The 16,133-nt window shown below is 29.5% G+C and overlaps 1 protein-coding gene across 1 annotated transcript in view; it reads left to right on the top strand.

Moving 5' to 3' along the window:
* The window catches only part of LOC103577529 (uncharacterized), a 37,577-nt gene that overhangs the window by 11,682 nt on the left and 9,762 nt on the right, over positions 1-16,133 (top strand). Inside the window, exons 2-8 of the mRNA XM_053737233.1 lie at positions 8,989-9,325; positions 12,472-12,602; positions 13,193-13,368; positions 13,533-13,664; positions 14,370-14,519; positions 14,774-14,962; positions 15,112-15,192. Coding sequence (XP_053593208.1) covers positions 8,989-9,325; positions 12,472-12,602; positions 13,193-13,368; positions 13,533-13,664; positions 14,370-14,519; positions 14,774-14,962; positions 15,112-15,192 — 1,196 coding nt within the window. The remainder of the gene's footprint in view (positions 1-8,988; positions 9,326-12,471; positions 12,603-13,192; positions 13,369-13,532; positions 13,665-14,369; positions 14,520-14,773; positions 14,963-15,111; positions 15,193-16,133) is intronic.

Genomic DNA, 16,133 nt, shown 5'->3' with positions numbered 1-16,133 from the left:
AATATAAATTTTTTGATATACTCACATATTTCCATTCAACCCAGCTTTCGACGTCATCACACGTATAAGCGACCATTGCAATCTGTAATAACCAACATGGTTTACTTTTTAAAAAATTCATTCAATTAATCAATCTTAAGGTAATTTTGAAACTTACTAATGTCCCGTTTCTAAATACTGGTGAACCAAGGGGTGGACATTTGTGATATTTTGATCGTGGTAGAGTCAAATCTTTTTCATCTATGTTTACATCCGATGATACTGATATACGGCTAACATTACCCGGAGGTAAAACACTCATGATAACATTTGAAAATACATCAGCAAAATTTTCAAGAGTTTCATTGCCTTTAGAATCGCCCATAAGTGATAGCAAAATACTTTGTTTCGAAGCCGACTCTTTATTTTCCTGTTTAGTATTTCTCGTAGCATTTGTCAAATCAGTACCTAAAACTTTTCCCAAACGAGCCATGGTCGCGCCAACAATATTTTCAGCAAAATTTTCTATTTTATCTTGTTCAGATTTAGGAATTTTCGACTCCATTTTTTCTTCAACTTTATTCCAGTCTACCGAGGTCAATTTATCATCAACCTCCATCAGACTAGCTGCTATTCTTTCTAAAGAAAATCATAAAAAAATTATTTATACTGACAACAAAAATATAAATGATGAATAGTATAAACTTACCAACAAGTTTTCGTCTTCCATCAATACTTTTATTGTTATTAATATTGAAAGTTTTTTGTTTTTTACCACTAGATTCTTTTTTAGCGTCATTAATTAAGTCTAATATATTTTTCGTTTTCTTTTTACGTTTCGTTACTTGATTTTGTCGTTTAGTTTGAACTTTTTTACCGCCATTGTTATTTTCAACAAACAAAGACGTATCTTTTGATAAAAATGACGGTGCTGGAGCAAGTTTAACTGTATTTCTTTTTCGTCTTATCCACGAAAACGTATTTCTTTTGAGTCTGTACATTCTCCGTAATCCGAAATTACCTCTAGATAATATTGTTAATCTTTCGTCGTCATGGACCGGCGGAGGCAAATGTTGAGCCTCTATTTTTTTGATAAGATGGTGATTCTGCAAAACCGAAATTTATTAATCATAAAATATAAACTAAATTAATTTAATAAAAACACACATTTGGTTTTTGTATAACCGTAATAAGTTCACACTTTTGGCTGCAACACATGTGACCAATGTCATCATAAATACCTTTAGGAAGTTTTGGTGGTGTGACAATACCCGTAACAAAGCTAAATCTGTGATCGCAATAATATATATTTTAATCATATTTTTTTCAATTTCCAACCAATAAAAATTCATTATAAGGTAAAAGTACCATTTTTGGCCACTGCTCCATTTTTGAACATTTAGTACTTTATTTTAATTAATGAAAAAGTACAAAATAAAATTTTCATTTTAATAGTGCGTTTTTAACAAATTATTTTATTTTAATTTTTCAAATGTCCAAAACTGGACATAAACTGGCCAAAAACGGTACCTCTATCCTATGAAGAAATAAAAAAATTTACCCGCAATTCAAAAATAAAATTGCCAAATTATTGGTTGGGTGTTCGGGACTATCAACATTATAAACATATCTCGGATGCATTTCATAACGATTTATTTTGATGACATGGGGCGCTCCTGTTGAAGCGCCGACGAGAACAGCAAGATCAGCATTGATGTGCTGCCTATAAAATTTATATCACGCCCATCGGGTTTAGGTTATAAATAATTCAATTTAGTTAGTTCTACAAAGGTTTTACGATCTACTACGTAAATTTAATAAAACAATATCCAAATATATTTATACATTTATACAACATAATAAAAAAAACTGACTATATGAATACATACTCGTATAAATCGGCAAAATGCATGCAGGACGCTGTTGTAATGGCGTGTGTTACAGTCAAAATTGCACCGCTGCACATGAAATATCTTTTGGTGCTAAAAAAAAGTCACATAAATATTCATTATTTGAATTATTTTTATAAAGAAATGTGTTTTAATATAAATTTATATTTTTGGTTCATAATTAAAATTTATTATATACGTCATAGATAATGCAGGCTTGCAACACTCGGGAATTTTTTCATCTCTCACAACAAAAGCGTGCATCTGTACGATTCCATCGTCTTTATTAACCAATTTTGTTATCCAACGGTCTTTATTAATACTGCGTTTAACTTTTTTGGCGTGATATTTTTTAGTTTTTCTAGGCGAAACACTTTTTTCGTCTTCTGTTATATTAGTTGATACAGAAGTTGTAGCTGTTGAATTTAAATCAAATTCAGTCGCTAAAACAATGTCTGAAAATTTATTTGAATTTGAAATTTCATCAGACTTTTTATCATCATTTACTGTGGAATTTATTCTGTTGGCAATAACTTCCGTGACATTTTCTGTAGGTTCGCGAATATGTTCAGTTCCATTTTGTAATTTATTCGAACCCGTATCTTTATCTGGATTGAATCCATACAACGATGAAATACGTTTGACAGTCATCATTATAATTTTTTGTAATGTTTGATGAAGAGAATTTATAGTATTTAAATTATAAGACTTTCTCTGCTCGGAATTTGCTGGCAAGTGGTGGAAAGTCGCCGGTGAAGAAGAGGAAGAAGGTGATGAGCTTTCCAAGGACGTATTATTATTGTTATTAACATTCGATGAATTTAGCTGAGAGAAAGCCAAAGAAAACGTCTCTTGTTCTTCGTTTGATTCTTTACTCATTGAATTTCGTGTCATCGGATTATCCGTACAGTTTTTAACTCCACAAACTTTCTTCGTTTCATTTGTTATTGAACTATTGATTTGCGTACTGATATCTAATTTCCTTAATCTATCTACATCTGTACTTAAATCTGAATTCAAACCACTGGTATCACCAATTTCAAATGATAGTCTTGTTGTACTTTCTTCATTTATCATCGGATCATTTTCCATTTTAATATTGTTTACGAATAATAACAACAATAGTATAGTCACGAAGATAAACCGACGCAAAAACATAATGCTATTTACTCTTTGGTAATTGAATAAGTAACGTTTAAAGTTCACGAGTTACTCGATACTCAAGAGACCGGATAGATTTAAAAAACTCCAGTTGAAAATATTTTTTTCTTTAAAATAACCATTTCAAAACAGTCTTACGACTGTTTAAATTCAATTGTAATTTTTATTGTCGTTTAAATTTACGCGATAAAAAATTATTACATTGAGTCATTAAAATGTTTCAAGCAATAATTAGCGAACATGAAAATTGTTGACATAATTCATGAAAAGTTTACTATTTACTATCGTCATACTGGAAATTATGGCACTCGTTAAATTGAAATTACGTAAATTCAAACTAAAGTTTTTTAAAAATAAATTTAATAAACGTAAATTAAAAAGTTTTAATATTTTATTTTTTCACCAAAAAATTACAATGTATAGAATTATTATCTATTAAATTAAGATCCACTACGTTTATTATTTTTGACTCTTTTATTATTTTTTACTGAAGAACTTATGTGTCTTCTTCTTAACCAATTACCCATTTCGCCTCTAACATGTTTTTTACTTTCCGAATTTCTTAAAGCAAAAAGATTTTGTTTCGGGATTCTTTTTAATTTCCTCAAAACCCATGAGTGATTACCAAAATGTTGAAACCCATCATTGTTGCGATAAAATTTACCATTCCCATTAATAACCGACTGATTGTAAGTTCTAATTACTATTGGAAGATCCCCGTTTCTGTAAATAGGTTTATTATAATTATGATTATTAATTTTCGCTGACTCTGAACATTCGGGAGAATTATCAGGACACTTGTCAGCAAGTTCTTGCGAAAACTTGAGTATATTATCATCAGAAACCGCTTGTTTATTCCATGTAGTAGGATCTCGTTTGGCATTCGACCAATTGTCTATAAAGTCACTATTTGTAACTTGTCGTACATTATGATTTACTGTTGGTACATTTGTCATAACTCTTGAACCTTTTGGGCAATTTCCTTTTTCTTTGCATCCAACAGATATGTAGAAATTGAAAATGCAATTTCCGCAGCCACGGGCATTTGTAGAATTATCGTTTGATGGTGAGTCGGTCACTCCATTACTCAAAGGTGATTTTGCTTCATGTGATCTATTCCAATCATTAAGAACGCCATTTATCCAATCGTTATTATGAAAAAGATCCGTGTAAAACCATTTGCCATCTTCTTGGCGGTCATCACAAGAAATCGCCACAATTGCTGTCTAAATTTTAATAAAAATAAAATAATAATTTTTAAAATAGACAATTATAGTTATGAAAAAAAGAACTGAAGAAAATATTAACCTGTGTACGGTTAACCATAACAGCTGCACCAGTTTGTGTACAACCTCTAGTACCATCAGCAGATCTCTTTGCTAATTTTTTCATATTATTATAATTATTGTTTGTAATCAAACTGCTGATGTTATTTATATTTAAGGATTCATTAGTAACATTTATTGATCTACGTCTTCGGTCATTTAATGGAATTTGGGGTGCTTGAATTTGAGAAATCACAATTTCCTATAGTAATTTCAAAAATATAATTACTGTCGATATTTAAAATTATAAAAAAATATCAGTATGATGATATAAAAAAAATATATAATTTTTTTTCTGTTCGTTAAATTAAAAATATATTTTTTATATATTTTGAAACATATATTTTTATAATAAATTTTTTCAATGGAAGTATTTTAATAAAATGAATTTATTTTAGCTTACATGTTTGGTTTTTCTAAAAATAGCAAGTACACAATTTTCTTCAGTACAAATGTGTGTCATAGGTTCTGTTGGTAAATTTATTTTATAATAGTTGACTTTTGAAATTCTGCAAGCTAAACTCAAAATAGCGATATTATGTTTCATGTGATCTGCACTGTAAGGATTTGTATTGTGAGACGGATGAATTTTGTATTCAGCAACTCTAATTATCTGTATTGATGACTTCATTGGTGCAATAACTACCGCAAGTGGTGCACGAATATTGTGTCTAGTAAAAAAAAATTAAGATATATAAATAAATGACGAAATAAAAAAGAAAAGTTTTAAAGCCAAATAATTGTTAATTGAATACTTGATATGCATGGCTTCATGTAAGCATGAAGCTGTCGTAAGTACACGATTGCGGTGCAAAATAGACCCAGCACACATCAAAAAACGACGTCGACTATCGTAATGAATAAAAATAACAATGAGATTATATTGAGATTCAAAATTCAAAATGTTAATTCATAATTATGCTCACGTTTTTAATTTTCCTTCAGTGCAAGCCGCTTCGGCATCTTCATCTTTAACAACAACAGCTTGAACACGCAATAAATCTTCTTTAATCTCACCCATTTTCATCATCCAATAATTACCGACAATTGGTTTATCTGTTTTATTTTCAGCAGTCGCATTATCAGTAGCCTCGGTTGTTATCATTTCGTACATGTCATAAGCATCTTCGAAATCATGTTGAATTTCTGATGGAAGCGCTGGCATATTTGTCATACCACTTACTCTATTTATCATAAACATGAGTATAATTACTGTCAATCCAATATACAGTAGATTTAATTTTTTTAAACTTTTCAAAATTGACATTTTTGTCTATTTTTTATATTTTTATTTATTTATTATTGATTGTAAACAATTAACACAAGCTAAAATAAGAAACACACTGCGACCAAGTAGTCGGTAATCAACTGCTGAATAAAAAAAAAATTGCTTTTTTGTTGTTAGCTTATTTAATCAGAATTATTAGTAAACCGTTTGAAGCCGCGATTGAGATGTATTACATCCATGTCGTAGATTTCGCGATACGGTATAATATAATTAATTATTCAATCTTGGTCAAGGAATTTTTTCACTCCATTTTTTTTTCACCAATTAAATTAATATTATTATTATTATTATTATTATTATAAACAGTTATTAACATGGAATAATTTCTTAATCCTGCTGATAAATCTTAAAAATTGAATTTGTATTTTTTAAAAATCCTCATAAAAATTAATTAGCTCATCATCAAACTTTTAACTCTTTTATTTTTTATACCCCCCAAATTCACACGAAAAAAAAAAAAACTTTAAAATTATAACCTGGAACCTGGATGTCAATACCGGAAATTTTAACATTCGAAATAATAAATTTTATAGTACGTATCATAAATTTTTACACTAAAAAATTTTCGGAGTGAATGAAGTAAAATTCACTCTAAAGGGCAGTTTATTTTGATATTAACCCTTAACGACCACACCTGACTCAGGCCACAAATGGCCACACGGGGTAACTTTTTTTGAAAGTTTTTTGACGAATTTATTCGAAAGATGTAAGACCTCTAATTCCACTTTTTTTTAAGCCTGAGGTGACTAGTCACCCCATGTGGCCGTTAAGGGTTAAAATTCTGGTTCAGAGTGAAATCCACTTCTTAAGGAAGTTTATTTAAATATTAAAACTCCGAAATCACTCCAGTGGAAAAACAAACTCCCTATTCACTCTGTATGCAGAGTAATTTTTTTCTAAAACTCCAGAACTGAGTGACGGAGCGAATTCAAATTTAAATAAAATCTGTAATCACTCCGATTTTTTACAGTGTATAAGTTACAATTTTGAAGTTCAAATATTTATTTTTCCTGCATAGACAATAATTTTTAACATTTATCTTATAATTATAAATTAAAGAATTGCTCTTAAGAGTGATAGTATTTACTGATCACTTTATCATTATATTAATTCCCGTTTTTCAATTTATATAGTTCATTTTTTTCCGTGAATTTAAACTCATCAAATATTATAATTAACACAAAATTATAAAAATATAAAAAAATTTAATTATAACTCGCAGTAAATTATTTCCCATTAGATAATAAGTAATTATTTATTTTGATTCTCACTCCAAGTATTTATTTATTTAATTTAATATAAGATAGCTCTTAAAATACGTCTCTAAAAATCACACTCATACCAGCTGACATGACTTACTTCCTGAAACTCTAAAAAATATCTTAAATAAAACAGACAAAAATAAAAACTCTTATTCGCTCCTACATGATTCATCGTTCGAGGCTACTCTTTTTATTCACCAACAACTTATAATGATAAATCTTTTTCAGATAATACCCCGACAAATTTTATATCTTGTTTTTTAACTTAACACAACTTATTCTTACATCCCTTTCTCTATCGTCTTTTTAAAAATCAACCGTTGAAAATATATTTTATATTAACGTTAATTCAGTCTTAACATTTATAGTTATATCATGGGAACACTTGCAAACGGTGTATCGTGTGACGGCCCACGCATTAATAAGAGACAGTACGAAGGAGACACAGAAAAAGAGAGGAGCTTATATATATATATATAATAATATAAGAGAGGGAGAGTGTAGTCGAGAAAGACTCTTTAGCCATGTCGTGTCTGATCAGTTTGTTCCTGACGTCGAATACAAACGTGCGTGCGAATTTGTTAAGCATCATAAAAAAAATTTAACCATTTTCATCAACTTATACTCCATTAAAAGTTATGTCTATTTATTTACAATGCGATTTTATTTATTATTGACAGTCCATCGTTCAATAAAATTTATATGTCGAGTTAATAATTTTTTAACGAAATAATGAGCATGCAAATGTTAACGCGAGTGTTAAAATGTATCACAAAGGCATCTATCCATCTGTATTTAATATAAAAGTGATATTTTACAATATTAACAATCAATCACAGTCACTGGTTGTTAATATCTATGACAGCATGAATGACGTTACGATAACCAGCAAAGTAACGTGTAATTTTTATTTAAACACTCCCCCAACGAGGCATAATTTATAATTAACGTCAATATCAACTACACAAGTTGATCAGAATGAGGATACCGTCATTCACGTGGAATGTTTTTATGCCAAGTTTATTTATGACGTAAAGAAACCTTCATTACTTTCCGTTAATTTCCTTATTTTTTTCGATCTGACTTTTATTCCGTTAATTAAAATTACATTTTAATCACTATCATTAATTCAGTTTAGTTTATTATTTCGCTGAATGTAAGGAACACATTCAATTATTGATTGCTGTTTTTTTTAATCTATAAGTTAAGATACTCAGGTCACGGCGTGATCGTCAGACCGCGAAGTTCAACATCCACGCGGTACTATAATCTCGTTTACTTTTATATTGGTTTTTTTTTTTTTTTTTTTTTTAAAGAATTACGTAGACTTGAAACAACTTAAGTGGCGCCCACACGTCTCAACTTATCTTACGCTTCCTTGTATTATTCATTTTTATTACTAAAAAATTTAATACAATTGTCAATGAACAAGAACTGGAATTTTAAAATTCAAATAAAATTTTTTTTTTTATCATTAAATTTGTGAAGTAAGTGAAATAATAAAAATTACTAAAAATTATAAATATTGATTGTGTGGGAATCAAAAGATGTTTTAATAAAAATTAAGTTTGATCCTTGAATCTATAATTAAAGACACCTACTGATTTTTTCCGAATAAGTCTGTCGACCGATGAGTATCACCTGTTACTAAATATTCTTATACTATTCTATAATTACATATCTTGATGGTATCCTTAAAAAAAAAAAAAAAAAAAAAAAAAATCAAAATCTGAATAATTTCTCACTAATAAAATCTGTCATTTAATATTTTATTATACTGACCCACTGAGTATTAAAAAATGTTTTTTGCCTTTTTTCGATACCCACTCACCGGAAATATTATTTATCGTTGAAAACTTAAGACTTAGATGACCTGCTTTTTCTTCGGAGCGATTCTAAGAAGGCGAAAAAATAAATTATGGTCAAGACATACGAAATAAGAATCAGAAGAGCACAAAGATAAATTAATTTAATTAAAATATGTATTGCAAAAGTATATATTTTAAATATATATAAATGTACATATATATTTATTAGTGAATTATAAAAGTCCGATGTGAAATATAAAATGTTGAGTCTTGTAGAACGTAAAACAAGTGGGCTGTCATGGCCAGCGGCAACTCATCCCAATTATTTGAACATAAATAATAATAATAATAATAGTAATAATGACAAAGAAGAACTTTTGAAGACGGTAAAGTCCAAGTTAGAGCCTTGCGGTGATAATATGATATTACGAAGATCGTCGTCATCGGGACAAGAAACAGCGACAAAGAATAAACCAGTAAGACATCGATCCTCTTATTGGCAACGTAATAGCAAAGGTTTACTTTGTGCACTTGGTCAATTTGGTTGTGGTAATTCACACTACAGTCCAGATACTATTGGAACGTGGAAGTATCATCGTATTACACGCCCTAGGTGATGTAGTGTTACCATTTTTTTTTTTTTAAATAAATTTTAACAAAATAATAGATACACTGTAGAAAATTTTCGGAGTGAATGCGCAACGGATGACTTTTTATTTAATTTCCTCGGTATGAAATTTACTCCGAAGGGAAGTTTATTTTAATATTCACTTCTGGTTCGGAGTAAATGCGGATTTAAATAGAATCCAGATACTCCTGAAAAGACAAACTCCTGATTTACTCCGAATGCTGAGTGACGAAGCGAATTGGGATTTAAATGAAATCGGTTATCACTCGGAATTTTTCAGTAAACGTTTTAAATGAGGGAAGATATTTTTATTGGGTGAAATAGATGTAATTATTATCGCAATAAGCAGACGATGTAAAAGTGCAATAGAGAAAGTATCAGGGAAAGGTAAAGAGCGTAGGCGACGATGCAGGTGCGTGGCGAGAACAGCCGATGAAGGCTTCAGGGACGCTCGAATGTCAGTTTTATGAGTATATCTAATCGAATCTCCGTTAGATACATTCTAAATAGAATGACATTTAATTTATTTTATTTTATTTTTTGTGTAAATGGAAACTCAAAGTGCTATTAAATGGTTTTTTATTTAAACGACTTTGAATTCGTTCCAAGTGATTGCTATTTTTTTTTTTTTTTTTTTTTTTTTCATAGATTAAGCATTTTTCTAGTGTTTTATTTTTACGAAATAAATTATTTTGTTGGAATATAATTTAAATTAATTTAATTTAGTTAATAAAGTTGCCAGTTGATTAAATTAAAAATAATAAAAGCTTGGAATTATTGCCGGGAGCGTCGAGTACTTTTTTGTATATTTAATGCACTAGAATAATTTATTATTAATGTACATTCGATACAATGCACATGGCTGCGTATTTCAAATGGTAATTAATCGCTTCGATAATTCATTTTGATTTTATTATTATTTCAATAGTTTCATTTAAGTTTACTCAATCAATCAATTAATGTACACTCTTATTCAAACAAATTTTTTTTGTGTCTAGTGTAACTAAATTCAATATTTTTTTTTTAAATATTTTTTACAATTTGAAATATTGCGGTAAAAAAATTCCGACACTTTTTCTTGACGTGAGTCGCAAAAAAAATTTATCATGGGTTTACTCTGTTTGTCACATTCTCTAATTTAAAAAAATAATATATAGTTACGTTTATTAGTCTGGGAGAAAAGTGTACCGTAAGATTGAGAAATTACTACTATCTGAACGCATTTAAACATTACATTTATTACCGTCATAAAATAATTTTTTTCATCTAAAAAAATATATATAAATATATCACATGTATATATTTTTGTTCAGAACAAAATTTCTGTAAATATGACAATAAATTTTCAACTTCCCGCCAGAAAATTTAAAATTTTTTTCAAAATTGAAAATTAAAAAAAAAGATATATAAGTATATCACATACACATATTTTTGTTCAGAACAAAATTGCTGTAAATATGACAATAAATTTTGAACTTCCCGCCAGAAAATTGAAAATTAAAAAAAAAGAAGCTCACGAGCTCGAAAATAGCGAGAAGTTTCAGAGCTGGCAGGGTCAGGCCGTTTTCAAATTTTTTTTCCAATTTCCTTATCAATTATAATTTTAAATAAAAACACGTGTCCAGTAATTTTAATTAAAAAATGTTTAATTAATAAAAAACTAATAACTTGTAAATTTACTCTGCTAATTAAATAAAACCCAACATGAATTTAATAATGCACGAGTAATTTTCATGTAAATCAATAGGTAAATTTACCTGTATTACATACAAATATGCGTGGATATTATGTATATATTATATATATATTGACTGCGTACCAGTGACCGTGGATTTGCGGTTGATAAACACGAGGAGAATGCCATGTAATCACGTATCTCTTTAGTCTTAATGTCTCTCAGGAGCTATATAGTATCGTATAGCGTAGGATAGAAGCAAGCGATGCGTGTATCGCGGAAACGCCCGGGGATCCGGTGTGTGGTTGCCTGCCCAGAAGGTGGTTTCCTTGCACACATCACGAACCAGAATGATGTGCCCTCCTGGGTGGACTCTTAACCCCATCTACGGAAGTACTATACAGAGAATTCCCTTTGCATTTATGTGTCGTGGACACGCGATGCTATTTCCCCAGCCTTGTCTCCTATACCTCTACCTCTACCTCTACCTCTGTACTTCTCTGCTATTCAATCCTCTCCTCACTGAACATAACTTTTAGCTCCAACTTAACTTAAATTCTCTTTACTTATATTATATCTCACTGCTATTCCCAGTTAAGTTCACGAGTCACTGTGTGTGTGATATGTTGTTTCACTCACCACTGACATCCTTTAACGCCCACTAATGTTAAAAGAAAAATAATAAAATAAAATAACTAGAGAGAGAGAGAGAGAGAGAGAGATTGCGTCGTGTTTTCTGCCCCTCTTATAGAAAATTTCTCAGTGCAGCCGTGCGTATCAAAAGGCGCGAGGGCTGCAAAAATGAAAAATGGGTCGCGTATGAAACTTAACTGCATAATATATAATACTAAAACTATAACTATTATTGTGACTCCAACAACACAACTCATCCAACCGCGAATTTTTTCTACTGAGTTTTTGCCTCATTAACATTGTAGGTGAATTAAATTTATTCAAATACTACTACTGATTAAAATACTCCTGACACATTTACAGCAACACGTCTACTTATTTTTAATTACACCTGCTTCAATACTTTTTTTTTTTAGGTTTAAAAATATCTACTGATTCTTTAGCAGTCTGTGTTTTTTATTTGAATAGCAGTGGAGTAGTTGAAGTTACTTAACAAATAAAAATGAATTTTAGTAATTAATAAACTCCATATGTGTAAATACTTATAGAGTGAATGTATGCTACTAAATGTATGAGTGAGAAAATTAAAAAAAAATTTATTCTTCATTTCACGGACAGAGTCACGCATCGTGACGTTTTTCCCATGACAGTTTTATCCGCAAGGAGATTAGGGCAAAATGAACTTATGAAGAATATTATTTGTAAGAAAAAAATACTCTTGAGAAGGAGTATAGAGACAGGCGAATGAAAAAATAATGCTTATTCATATGGTTATTGGGTGAATAGAAAATGTAAATATGAATTTATAAATTTTTTGTTGCAGCCATGAGGGAATGAGCGCTGGAGGTGATGGAGCTGGAGGTATCCAGAGTGGAAGTGGTGGTAGAAGTACGCCACCACATGGCTCACCAACACCAATGGATAAAGCCACCTTGAAAGTTCATTTACCAAATGGTAATTAGGAATTATAATTACTTATTATTTTTTTTTTTTTAATATATGACTATTAGATATGGTTATTTTTTTAAAATAAATAGAAAAAGGCGGGGAAGAATGCGGCACCCAAAATTTATAAAAAAAAATATTCAAAAAATTTTTTTTCCAAATCTCATTTTACCCGAAAATAAAAAAAAACAAAAATTAGTATTTTATTAAAATATAAATGAAAAGTAAAACTTTTCATGGCTTTTTCAAAAACTAATAAATAACCGAGCGAAAAAAAATATTGCAATAAAAAAAAATCTTTTCCGTAAGGAAAATACACTATGAAAATACAGACAATATTAAATGTACTAATATTTACATACTGTAATTAATTAGTCATATTCTTAGATATATTGCCATTGCAACTCAATATGTAATCAAACAGAATATTTTATAAATTTTTCTAATACTTTTATTATCAACAATCTTATATCATAAAATAAGAAAGAAGTTGAAAACAGGAATAAAAAAAAATTATTCTGATGCCATGTTTACTCTGTACTCTGTTATAAATAACGACTCAAGTACTTACACTCATTTAATTAAAATAATTACAACAGGTGGTTTTAATGTCGTTAAATTTGGAGATGCAATTGACGTAAAAGGAATAATATCGTTAGTAACAAGTCGTTTAGCCGTTGGTAATAGACATTACAAAAGTTTATACGCAATGAGACTTCATCATCCTGGGTCTGGTGAGAGTTATTGGTTGCACCAAGACACTACAATGTATCAAGTGAGTATTAAGCACAAAGCTCTCAGCATTATTTCACTTAATAAATTAACGTGCATCTTACCCTAGCTTACAATGTAAGCGCGTAAATAAATTCCACCGTCCGTCATTTTATAGAAATAAAAATAAAAACAAAAATCTAACTGGTCATTATAACGTATCTTCAGGTTCAAGAGAAATATGAGCGTAAACATCCACATTCCGAGTGGAGGTACGAGCTACGCGTGCGTTATTTACCACAAAATTTAAATGATTTATATGAAAAAGATAAAGTTACATTCTATTACTACTACGATCAGGTATTTGTGATTATTATTTATCTACCTGAAGATCAAGACGTTTTTCCGCAATGAAGGTTACAAAAATTTATGTAAGGCAACTGAGGGGCAATTCTGGAGGTTTAGACGGCCTAAAATTTTCGGCTGATACACAACGTCTACATGCAAAACATTTCAGAAATCTACACTGAAAAAAATAAATATTTGTCCCAAATAAATCAAATTATTTGTAGCTTTTTTTTTAATATTTCTTGATGACAAATAAATGTACTTGGTACAACTAAATATGACAGTTGATTCAAATAATTTTATAATGTAAATGAAACATATAATTTATTTGTGGTAAGTAAGTGATATATTTGTGGTAAAGATATTAAATTTGCGACGAATAACTGAAAATTTGATGATACTTAAGCACATGGCCCAACTAGCCTTTATTTGCAGCAATTGGATCATTTCTTTACCCCAAATAAATCACTCATTTCACGCAATTAAACTGCTCAATTGAGTTATACCTTTCTCACAATTTAATATTTATTCGACCAAATCTAAGTACACGATATCTTTGGCTCAAATAAATCTTTTTTTCAGTGTAGTCATCTAGTACATTTTTTACTTTTCAATTTTTTTTTCATTGCGCAAAAAACGTTTCAATCTTCAGGAACATAATTATGTAAATAAATTTGCGGTAAATAAAAAACTAAGTTTCAATAATAATTAATATAGGTGAGAAATGATTATCTTAATGCAAATCATTCGACGTTAGATCAAGATGTTGCCGTCCAGCTCTGTTGCCTAGAGATACGTTATTTCTTCAAAGATATGCCGCAAGTAGCACTTGACAAGAAGAGTAACCTGGAGTACCTGGAGAGAGAGGTAACTTTTTTTCTTTAATGCAGTTCAAGTTACTTACAAGCTACTCCAATAAATTTAATACTAGAAATTTTAAAAAACTCAAGTACTCTTAATGCTTGTCTCTATTAAAACTATGTTACCTTCTAATTATATACATATATACACACACACATATATATATATATATATACATGTTCTTAAGTATCAGAAGTAACCATCACGACGTGTTGAATGTCAGATGTTTATAAATATATATGTATATTCCGTACTTACAGGTCGGATTGCATAAATTCCTTCCACGCTCTGTGTTAAACGGTGTGAAACCAAAAACATTGCGAAAGCTCATTCAGCAACACTTTAAGAAGGTCGCTGCTCTCACTGAGCTCGAGTGCATGTTCAAATTCTTTGATCTTCTACGTTCACACTACAGATTTGATCAGGAGAGATTCATTTGTGCATTGGGGGTAAGCTAATTAAACCTGTTCTTATTTATTATCATTCCTATTACTATTATTATTATTATTATTATTGTTTTTTTTTGTTTATGTTTTTACATGATCGACTTTCAATCATTAATCAACGTTGTATTAATTTTATTTATCTGATTTATCAGTCAAGCTGGTCGATACCCGTTGAACTAGTTATCGGTCCGGATCTCGGGATTTCTTATATGGCACATCGAGGCGGAACAGTGGTAATTATATTTATTTATTATCTATACATTATCCTTATCAATTATCATATTATTATAGCCATGTAATGTTTTTAGTTACTTATTTTTTTCATGTGTTTAAAGATTTTATCATTAAATCTGTAACAATATTACGGTATTATGATAGATAATAATTTATACTTGGTACTTATTACGGATGTTAATTACTCGTAATTATATTTAGTGTAAATATTCATCACTTGATGAATATTTATGATTTTATTTTATTGCTAGACCCTGCGGTCACCCAAAAAATTTTTAATCTCAAGAAGCTTAACGTCATGTCAGTGAGATATGAGATTGCAGCAGCAATCTAAATATTATAAAAAGATGTTCTGATACTGATGATTCTTGTTCTTTGAGGTTTAATTAATTGAAAATTCTCAAAAACGGTTGACCCAGTGGTCCAACACTAAAACTTCCCGCTGTTTTCGAGCTCAGAAAGCTCGAAAACTTTATTATTCGCTAATTGTTGAGTTCTTCGAAGTCAAAAAATATTTATTTTGTTGTTCAACAAAAAAAAAAATATTTCAAAAAAATTGCACTTATAGTTTATTAAATTTTCTACATGTGCATATTATTATATTATTTAGTTTTTTTTTTATAATTGATTTTTTGAAAAAAAAAAAAAAAAAAAAAAAAGTCTTAAAATTGCTAATCGTCTGTTAACTTCTGGATCATAAAATTTAAGACAGATCTTATCATTAACTCGCAAACTTATTGATTTCGATTATTGTACAATCATGAGATTTTTTTAAAAAAATCTACACGGTCAAATTCTTTTTGAGTAGTCGTCTAATAGATTTTTGAATACACCTGAACCGAAAGTTTAAATTTCTGCACCGAAAGTTCAAATTCCCTATTTAGTGGGAAGAAAGTTATTCTTTTCTTTTGTGAGAATACAAACGATAGAAATTAGTGCA

Source organism: Microplitis demolitor, chromosome 3 (assembly GCF_026212275.2).
Source record: "Microplitis demolitor isolate Queensland-Clemson2020A chromosome 3, iyMicDemo2.1a, whole genome shotgun sequence".
NCBI classification, from domain to species: domain Eukaryota; kingdom Metazoa; phylum Arthropoda; class Insecta; order Hymenoptera; family Braconidae; genus Microplitis; species Microplitis demolitor.
Note: the sequence above shows the minus strand (reverse complement) of the source record. Positions and strands in the feature narration are given on the sequence as shown.